General features: G+C 33.4%; 1 protein-coding gene across 1 annotated transcript; it reads right to left on the reverse strand.

Moving 5' to 3' along the window:
- Nucleotides 1-2,608: 2,608 nt before the first annotated feature.
- LOC131155334 (probable polyamine transporter At3g19553) lies at nucleotides 2,609-5,465 on the reverse strand. The gene is made up of 2 exons (XM_058108386.1): nucleotides 3,773-5,465; nucleotides 2,609-3,314 (listed from the first exon to the last, which is right to left on the reverse strand). The coding sequence occupies exons 1-2, from the start codon at nucleotides 4,747-4,749 to the stop codon at nucleotides 2,792-2,794; spliced, it is 1,500 nt and encodes a 499-aa protein (XP_057964369.1). The 5' UTR covers nucleotides 4,750-5,465; the 3' UTR covers nucleotides 2,609-2,791.
- Nucleotides 5,466-10,482: the final 5,017 nt, after the last annotated feature.

Consider the following 10,482-nt stretch of genomic DNA (forward strand, 5'->3'; position numbering starts at 1 on the left):
GAATGTCAAAAATCTAAGAAGTCTTTATGTAAGTACTTCATTCGATTTCAATATGGATACAAGAAACTCTTAAGTTAATTTCTTGGACCTAGATACCTTTTAAAATACCTTAAAAATATTTTTATAAGGTGAAAAGATATTTCAAAAAGGTTAAAATTATTTTTGGAATGAAAAGCACCAAAAGGAGGCTTTTCCAAATGCCGTCATTTTTTCTACATCTGCATTGAGGTACATTTTTCTCTATCAAACACTCCTTATTTTAAAAAGTATTCAACATGAAAGTTGTAGGATTTTCTCTTACCTTTCTTTTGACATGAAGAACACATAATTTGAAGTTGTATAGAAAAATTTATGACTAAAATATTGAAAGGGGGGTCGAAGCTGTCAAGTTTTTATTTTTATTTTTTTTGTTTTTTTTCCTGAGGAGGCAGTGTACCTTCAAAAAACTGAACTTCAAGTTCAGATGTCCAAACCCAACACTTCAGAAGACTGAACTTCACTTCAGTCTTCTGACCTTGTTTCTAGACTGCATTTTTTAATTTTTTAAGCAACTTCAAAAGACTAAACTTGATAATTCAAGTCGTCTAAACACTGTTAACGGACATATTTTTTAAAAGTTTTTAAATTCAAACTTACATCTCTTGTGCTCCAAACTTTCTATAAATTTGGGAAACACTCCAAGTCACTTGGAGAACATGAAATAGACTTGATTTCTCATCTATAAATAACCCTCCAAGGTTAAGGATTAAATATACCAAGAAAATACAACAAACAAGCTTTCTTGCTCTCAAATCTCCCAATTCTCTCAAAGCTCTCTTGTGCAATTAATTTCCAAGTTTCACTACTGAGATTTATTGTGAATTTATCAAGAAAATTCTGAGCCTACTTTTAATTCTTTCAACTTAGAAAGAAGGCTTACGGTGATATCTTCTTGAGCTTCATATTTCTATATTGTGAATTTGATTGAAGTATATATATTTAACTTATAAATAGCTCTTTGTGGGAGCACTATTTGTACACATCTATTTTTTGTATCTCTTGTAGATTATGACGAGTCTAAGGTATTCAGATTGCTGGCTAAGCGAGGGGATATTGCATAGAGAGGCGAGCTCTAGCCTAATTGAAGGAGTGACCGAACGAGGGTACATCGTTTGGAGAAGCGAACTCTAGCCTACTGAAGGAGTGTGTAAACGATGTTGTTCCGCTTGGCAAAGGAACTAATTTTAGTGAATCCTTTGGTAATTTGCCAAAGGAGAGGACATAGGCTGGGTATAAGCCGAACCTCATAAAAATCCCGGTTTCACTCTCTCTTTCCCTTACTCTTTATTTTCAGCACATTTAAATTGCGTGGATGATTTAATTTGCAATCATATATATTTCGTATATTTGGAAATCAAGAAAACTTAAAGTCTAATTTTGATTTGGATTGCGAAAACTAAAAGGGAATACGTCGGTTAAACCATACTTTACGGAAATCATAAGGGAGTACGTTATTTGGTTAACACCCAAAGATAAATTAACTAAGAGTTTATTTGAATTCTGAATTTTGAGAAGAGTGTGAAAATGTGTGGAAGATTTCTTCATTGACAGCAATAAGAATCTTAGTTCATATTTCTCAAAACTTCATCAAATCTCTCCTTGATTTTTAAAAATGACATTTACCTTAATGAAAGCTCTTATACATTTATCCTTAATGAAAACTCTTATACCCTTACTATATGTTAGGGAATAAAAATTTCGAATCTTAAATTTAAATTTTGATGAATTTATATAAAATTTAATATAATTTTATATTATATTTTATCTAAATTCAAAAAAAAAATCTAAAATTAAAATCTTTTCCAAATATAAAATTATATTAATTCACCATTATCTCTATTATGGAAAAGAAAATTGGTTGCTGCCTTGACACTCTTTGAATTTTAGATTGAGAATTTTTCATTGCAGTAACCATTTTCTATTCATCACCCGCGGCATTTTGGATGATTGGATTGACCACATAGCAAAAGCAACAAAAAATTCTTCACTTTAGCCCATCCATCCAAATCTCTTAAAACCGGGAGGATAGCTATTGACTAGAATAAGATGAAATATAATTTAAATTTTAAAAATCAGAGGAATAGTTATTTTTATATATTTTTAATTATTTTATTTAACATTTAATAAAAAAGGAATAGATATTCTCATGATAAAATTTGAAAATAATTATTTTTCATCTATTCTTTATTTTGAACTCAAAATGTTTCATATTATTATTTAATATAATTTTTTGTATAAATAATTATAATAACTTACTAAACTAATCTATTGCTAATAATACGCATTCCGTAAACCATACCTAACCTTATTTTGATTGCACTACTTTTCCTATCCAACCCTAACCTACAAAACAAATGCAGCCTAGAGTAACAGCACCCAATCTCCAGCATCAAACAGTAGTGGCACACTAATTTTGACCATTCTTCACCACAGGTGATGGAGAAAAGAAGAGGCTGCACAAACTATATTAGAAGACATCTATAAAGCAATTGCAAGATGCGTGCAACATGACACAGGAAGCAAAGAAAATTCCATGCTCAAGCTTTCAACTGCTCATAGAGAGAGAACATAACAACAAACCTAAAAATATCATTGCAAATTCAATTCATGGTATTTATGAGTTATAAGTTAGTATAGTATAAAAGAGCCAGCCCAAGCCTGAAGAAAAAATTTATTTTACAGAATTTGACCACCTTGTTAGTTAAATATACCTGTTATTGCAGTACAACAGTATGTCAAGGACAACGGCACATCAAGGACCTTCTTCTTTTTGGATTTCATGACTCCTTCTGACAAGGTTTGAGACTTCTTGCTCTGCAAGAAGACTAAGCGAAGCCTCATCGGCAACTTCATGAAGTTGTGAAGGGCTCTCAATGTTGCTATCAGAAGGCGCAGCTAGTTGCACCATAACAAAGCTTGCCCATTTCCTATTCTTTGCATAAACTAAGGCTGAGTAGAAGAAGAAACCCAGAATAATAACAATGCCACTCACCAAGAATGTCTGTACAGAAGCCAAGCACATGACAAGGAGGAGCAACAATGCAGGAGGCAGGCAAAGCATCGTAACTCCAAATGTTTCCAGAGGAACCTTGTACGGTCTACAGAGATCTGGCTTTGTTATTCTCAACTTTATAAAGGCTGCGAACTCGAGAAGCATCCCAATAGAATATAAGAAATTGAGAAATTCCAAAATTTGCTGAAAGCTCATCCATGACAAGAAGATCACCCCACTTGCAGAGCACAAGATGCTGACTGTAGGTGTCCCATACTTCGATCTACAGGGTTTGTTGAAAGAAAATTGTCATGTGTAAGTGCTCAAACAGTGAATACTCCACTCCAAACAAATTTATTGAGGATTCGATCAATACGCTTCAAAGCAAAAACATGGGCAACAACTTCAAACTTCAATGCATAACTTGTTTGTAAATGCCAAAATCTTAACTAATTTAGACAATAAACTAATCAATTTGGCTGATGAAGTCATTTCTACCAGGATCTGAGCTGTATGGTACTTCAGAGACAACTGAAAAAACATGGCCATTTTGGATCCTGATTACTGCATTGTAGGAGATCTATTAAACTAAATGACTAATCACAGACAGAGATAATCTATGAAAGACTATTTTGAAGCTACAACCCACCAGAAATTTTTCTTGACAAAAAGACAAGTAGCAAACAAGTCTCATAAAAATTTGCATGTATTGGGCAAAACCAGGCAAAAATAAGGACTGACCTTGAGGCAAATATAGATGGGAGCATTCCCATCTCGCTCATCCCAAGAAGTTGGAATGCATCACTGCTCATCTCAGCTTCAAACAACCCAAAGTTAGACACTGCAGCTGCTGCCTGGATCCACCATTTCAGCCAAAACCCTCCTATCAGCATTCCAACTTCGGCAAAGTACCCATCAGTCCACTCACCTGCTACCGAATTTAGAGCTCCAGTACCAGCAAGAAGCGGAATCAAATAGGATAAAACCACCAAAACCACAGCCCCAAGAAGCGCCTTTGGAAATGTCTTGGTTGGGTTTTCAATCTCCCCTGCAAGGGTGCTTGCCTTATCCCAGAAATTTAGATTCCAAAACAAACTATTGAAGTACCCTCTCCAATTCACCTTCTTGAAATCCACAACTACCCACCGTTGAGGGCTTATTCTTGGAATTGAAAGAATACCCATTACTAAAAAGGGGCAGAGGGAGAAAACTGCAAGGAAAACAGTGGACATTCCAACTATGTGCAGACCACGATAATTCAAGTATGTTAAGGAAACTGTAATTCCCAAAAGGGCTGGAATTCGAGCAGCCAATTGATTAAAGATGGGAAATGAATGTTTCAAGTAATCTAGGAACAAAACGGGGTAAAGGGCATTGTCCAAAACCCCGCTAAACCATTTCCAGAAGCCTTCCTGGAAACCCCAGAAAGGTCCAAAAGCTGCTGATATCCACGCAACATAGCCACCATTCTCAGGGAAGCTTGTGGCGAGCTCGGCGGTGACTAGAGCTTCTGGGATGCTCCAAATTAGGGGGAATATTAAAAATCCAAGCAAGGATAGAAGAGGGCCGCCCCCAGAACCGACTGAATCCTCTACACCGAATGGACCTCCAGAGACATCGTAGAAGATCAGAGCAATAAGAGGTAAGAGTGTTAGTTTTGGATTTGTTTTCGCAGCAGTAGTGGTCTTGACATCACATCCCATTCCCTCTTCACCCATCCAGAGAGAGAGAGAGAGAGATGTAGCAGTTTGAATGATCTAATGAACTGGGTTTTACGTGGATTTCAAAGATCTGTTCGGATTCAAACCCACAAACAAAAATTTATAACCAGATGATATCTTCCGAAGAAACCTTCCTGCTCTTTTGAAGGGTTACTGTACTGGGTCTTACCTAAATATCGATCTTCAGAGAAAGACTGAGATTCCCGGCGACGAAATTTGCAAATCTTTTGTTCAAACCCACCTCTCTCTCTCTCTCTCTCTCTCTCCGCCCCGAAACAAAATCTCTACCCTTTTTCTTATTTTCTATTCAATCTTGGGAAGCTATGCGATTTTGGAAAATCAACTTGCCCACTCCCCTTGGCATGGAGTGAGAAACGGTCAAAACAGGAAAAATGGTAACCTTCCAATTGACAGAGAAACAAGCAAATGTGTGCTCTCATGAGTAAATATCTCCATAGAAGACAAGAATTTTGCGACAAACAGGTAATTCAGAGATGTGCTGCGTACGCTGTAGTAACAAGCGTGGAAAATTTTCCCGAGAAAACGGGTTCCCACAACTTTTCCGCGAATCGCACGCCACTCCGTGGAAGAGTCCAGGGGAAAAGTATGTATATAGGCTGGACGCTGCCTCTGGTGTTTGCAATTTGACAATTTGAACAATTTAGTCAAAAGAATGGGATCCGGAAATCATTATTACAATCGGTTGGTGAGTACCTGAGGAATGAATCCCCACTGCGATCACATAAATTTATTAATTTATGGAACGACGTACAAGAAATAATGTAATTAATTAACTTGTTTGGAGGTAAATAAGGTGTGATAATGCTGAGATAATGTAATGATTAAAATTTTGATCTAAATGCATCATTAATATATATATATATATTTTTAAATAAATTTGTATCTTTAAAAATATTTAGTATTAAAAGAAATATTTTTTATTTTTTTTCTCAATTAAAATCTTTGCACTACAAAAAGTTTTCTTCCATCTAAATGGACTATAAAAGTTTTTTTATATTTTGCTAAATTTTTATAATATTTTTTGATTAAAATTTTTTTAAAATGCCATCAGTGTACAAAGGATTAAGATAAAATGGTTATTTTATTTATTACTATATACATATACATATATTTCTTAGAATATTTATTTATTTTTAATAATATGTTATTGGATTGCATGGATAAAGGAGGTCATATATAGTGTAATAAAAATATATTTTTGGTAGCTTTGTAATGACTTCAAAAATTGTATGCATGTAAATATAAAAAAATAATAATAATAACAATTAATTAATTAATTATTAATTAAATAATATAATAATATAATATAATAATCTCATTTTATATATATATATATATATATATATATATATATATATATATATGTAATGGCCGAAGTTCAAAGAGAAGCTTAGGAAATTTTTGATTCAAGCCCCCTCATAGAACACCGCCCTCTCTCTCTCCTCAATCATTCTCTTTCTCTCTCCACGTCGTCTCTCACTCTCCTCAATTTTTTGAATGAGACTTACGTCAATTGAAGAAAGAAAAATATCTTTATGTTCCAATTTCGGCCACCAACGTTTTAATTGAGGAGATTTCATGATATGGGCGTCGTAGACATCACTCTTAGAATAAGATAAAATGAATAGATAATGTCAGTTATTTGTAAAATTGAACCGATTAAATTGAGAGTTGGATACCGAAATACTATATATGATTTTTCTAAATTATTTAGGCATATGAAAACGATGATTTTTGGTTATTATATATGTATTTAGGGAAAATCAAGTGAATAGGATAATCATCTTCAATTTTCCTGAAAAGTGTATATTGTGAATTAAATAAAAATTATGCAGATGAGTTGTTTTCTGCAAAATATATTTTTCCGGACAGTTTATTATATTATGATATAAGCATTTAAGTTGTGTGGCACGAGAATAATTTATTTTAATTGCAGAATTAAATCGGTTGGAATCCCTTTTATGATATCATACAGGGAAATTGTGAATTTATACAGGAATGTAATTTTATACTAGAAAATGGATTTTATACTGAGTTATGAATATACATAGTGAAATTGTGATTTTATACTGAGTGGTGAATTTATACTAGGTTGTGGTTTTCCACTGAGTTGTGAATTTATACTAAAATCATGAAATGCTAAGAATAAAGTAGAAATTGTGAAAATTCACGAAGATTTACAGATCACGTGATTGTTGAAAATTATATTGTATATTCTATAAATTTCAACATAACGTTGGTAGGATATGAAGATGTCATTATATTATTATTACAATTATTATATAATATTATGTAAATTACAATATAACGTTGGCAGGTTATGAGGAGGTTGGTATATAATATTATATAATATTATATAAATTATATTATATGGTTTAAGAACTCTAATGGACTAGTTATGTTGAGAGCACAGTACCGTAGCTATAAGAAGAGATATCAGTGCAATCACACTATTCGAAAAGTGTTGGTATAGAAAGTCGATTTGGCCAACGAAATGGGTTGAATCCATTCCTGGCATACAGATAGGTTCGATAGGCAAATCAAACTAACAGATAAGTTACTTTTGTAGTGACCCGAAGAATAATAGTATTTTAATAATAAGGAGGGAGGAAAATAGAAACATGAACAGAAGAAGGCAGTAGTCTTCGTCAACGAATGCTCCACGTTCGTTGATGACATCGCACTTTGGAGATAATAATAATAATTTCAAGAATTTCTAGGCCTCATCGACGAATACAGGGATTCGTTGATGAAGGTACAACAAGATCTCGTTGATGAGGGCAAGCTTCGTCGACGAGAAAATACCAAGAGAAGGATTTAGGTTACTCTGAATTTCGTCGACGAAGGGTAAGGTTCATTGACGAATTTATTGAAGGACTCGTCGACAAGATGATGTGTCTCATTGACGAATCCAGCCCTATAAATAGTGAAAGCTCATATTTTTATTCCAATTCAGCGCAAATTTCTCTCTCATCTCTCTCTCCTATGGCCCCTCTCACTTTTCTCTTAAATTTCAGCCCCGCTAGTCATTGGATTGACGATCCGAAGCCACCACGACGTTCCTGGCGGAGTTCTCTTCAAGTCTGCTTGAGCGGATCATGGGTAAAACGAAATTGGAATTCATCTCAAATTCAGGGTAAGGTCTTTTATTCAGTTTTTGGCTTTCTAGCAGTTATAGGAAATGATGTAGGCAAAGAAATACTGATATTCTGTTCTGAAAAATGTCGTTCTCAGGATGTTGTGTAGGAAGCCCTGCGGGTGTTAGGCAAGTATACCATAGGAGCTTTCCAGTAGTCAAGGAAAATATACTATGCTAGGTAATTTTAAAATATTATACAGTTTATTAAATTATAAATATTATGTATTAAAGTATGGTGTGGCTTGAGAATATAAATATAGTATGGAGATATGTTTTACGAATTTCAATATCATGATTTTACAAATTTTAGTACTATGATTATACGAATTTTAGTACCATGATTATACGAATTCCAGTACTATAATTATGCAGTTTTCAGTGTTATGATTATACAATTCTAAGTACTATGACGTATGGATTACAGTTACAGTTTATTCAGTATCATGGTTATTATGGTTATTTTAGAATCATGGTAAATCAGATAGTTGTATATAGAGATATATTATATAGTATCAGACCCTATTAGACCATACAGCAGAGCACGGTACCGTTGCTACAAATATTTATGTTATAAGTGCAACCACCTATTTAGATAATACATGGTAGTAGGTCGATCACCTAGGCCCTTGACGTGAACAGGCTCCCCATCAAATATGGGTTGAGGTGGGCAGATCAGACCGATGGAGTATAGTGATTTACCCTGATCGGTCAGCCAGTGTAGATCCCGCCTATAGGCCGCACAATCCTGTCATAAGGGGTTAAATCATAACACACAGTTATCCACAGGGAAAGTTTTCAGTTACTATTACGTATGTACATATTTACAGAAACAAGGAACATAATTATGTATAATAGAAGTATTTTGAATAGTAACCTACAATACTATTATGTTAAGCAACATGGAAAGGGGGTGAATTTTATTACTTATATTGTATTTACATATTCAGTTATACATGTTTATATGAAAACAGATTTTCATAATATTGTAGCTCATTTGCCACACACTAGTAATAACATATTTCGCCTTACTGAGCGTTGGCTCATCCCAGTGTTAAATCATTTTTCAAGTGATCCAGGTAGACGAGCAGACCAGGCTCGCAGATAGAGGGGCCATAGTTCTGCCCTGTCAATAGAGAGTGAGTATATTTTTGGGAGTATTTTTGTATAGTCCTAGCCAGTTAAGGGTATTTTGGGAATACAGTTGTACATGTATATTTTGGGAATAATTTAGCACTCTGGTATTGTATATAATGATTTATGGTTATATTTATATGATTTCCGTTTCTTGCTACTTAAGTTGAGGATTCAATTTGGTATCAGAGCATTTTAAATGTTATGTTATAAAATAAAATAAAAAAACGTGGAAATTAAGCAGGTCGTTACAACTTTGACTTAGTATTGATCGGCCGGCCAAATGCTAAGTCCAGCTTTCGGGCTGCACAAACCGTCATGAGGGTTATACATGTCGTTTATCCATGCAAGGAGGTTCTTTTACTCATATTTGCAAATGTAAAGGAAAGTTTGTATTTTTAATGTAATGTCCCAAAAATAATTATTATAGGAGGATGTAGTGGTATATATATATATAATTTAATTAATTAAATATTATTAAATTAAATTAATTAAAAGTAATATTATAATAATAAAAATTATGAATTAAGTTATATAACATATTAATATATTAATATAATATATATATATATATATACACACATATATGTTAAAAGGTTGTTATTATTATTATTATTATTATTATTATTATTATTATTATTATTATTATCATATATATATATATATATATAATATGATATATGTAAAGTAAGGATCCTGAAGGATCTTTTGATCCTTCAGGAAATGAACTTCCTGAAGAAGCTGTGCCCCCCTTGAGTGTCTCCGTCTCTCTCTTCGTCTCTCCTCTCTCTTTAATTTTTTCGGTCAAACAGATACCGATCGAAAATCGAAAAATACCACTTGACTCTATTCTCTACCATCGACATTTTTATCGAAGTGGATTTGTCGTAAAAGCGACGTAGGCATATCTCATGGGGTAAGGTAAATTCTCGCTTTTACCTCAATTTTTCTTAAATCTTAAGCCAAATTGAGTATCGGATACCACCACGTGAATCTATGGATGATTCTCTATAAGTCTAGATTAACGGATTTCTCATGGGGTCGTCGTAGGCATGGTCCCAAAACTAGGATAAAGGGGTTATTTAGAGATTAATTGTTATTTAATTAATGTAGATTTGGAAATGTTAGAATTTTGGGCATTCTGAAATTAAACTAGGGTTATTGAATTCAAGGTTAAGGTGAGCGCCACGGGTATAATTTCGGGATTTCTACAAGCGTAGTTCAGGAAATCAAGTAAGGGGAATAAATTATAATAGTATTTGTTGAGAATTATTGACTGAGAAATTATGTGGAAATGAAATATGATATTTTACCTGAAATTATTATGATATGATTATCAGATGAAAATTGTGTGGCATATGAGTTATACTGAGAAAATGTTTGAATTGGGTTGTGTGATTTGCATGAAGAAAATGAGAATTTGATATAAATATATATAT

The sequence above is a fragment of the Malania oleifera genome, chromosome 5 (assembly GCF_029873635.1).
Source record: "Malania oleifera isolate guangnan ecotype guangnan chromosome 5, ASM2987363v1, whole genome shotgun sequence".
Classification (NCBI taxonomy): domain Eukaryota; kingdom Viridiplantae; phylum Streptophyta; class Magnoliopsida; order Santalales; family Ximeniaceae; genus Malania; species Malania oleifera.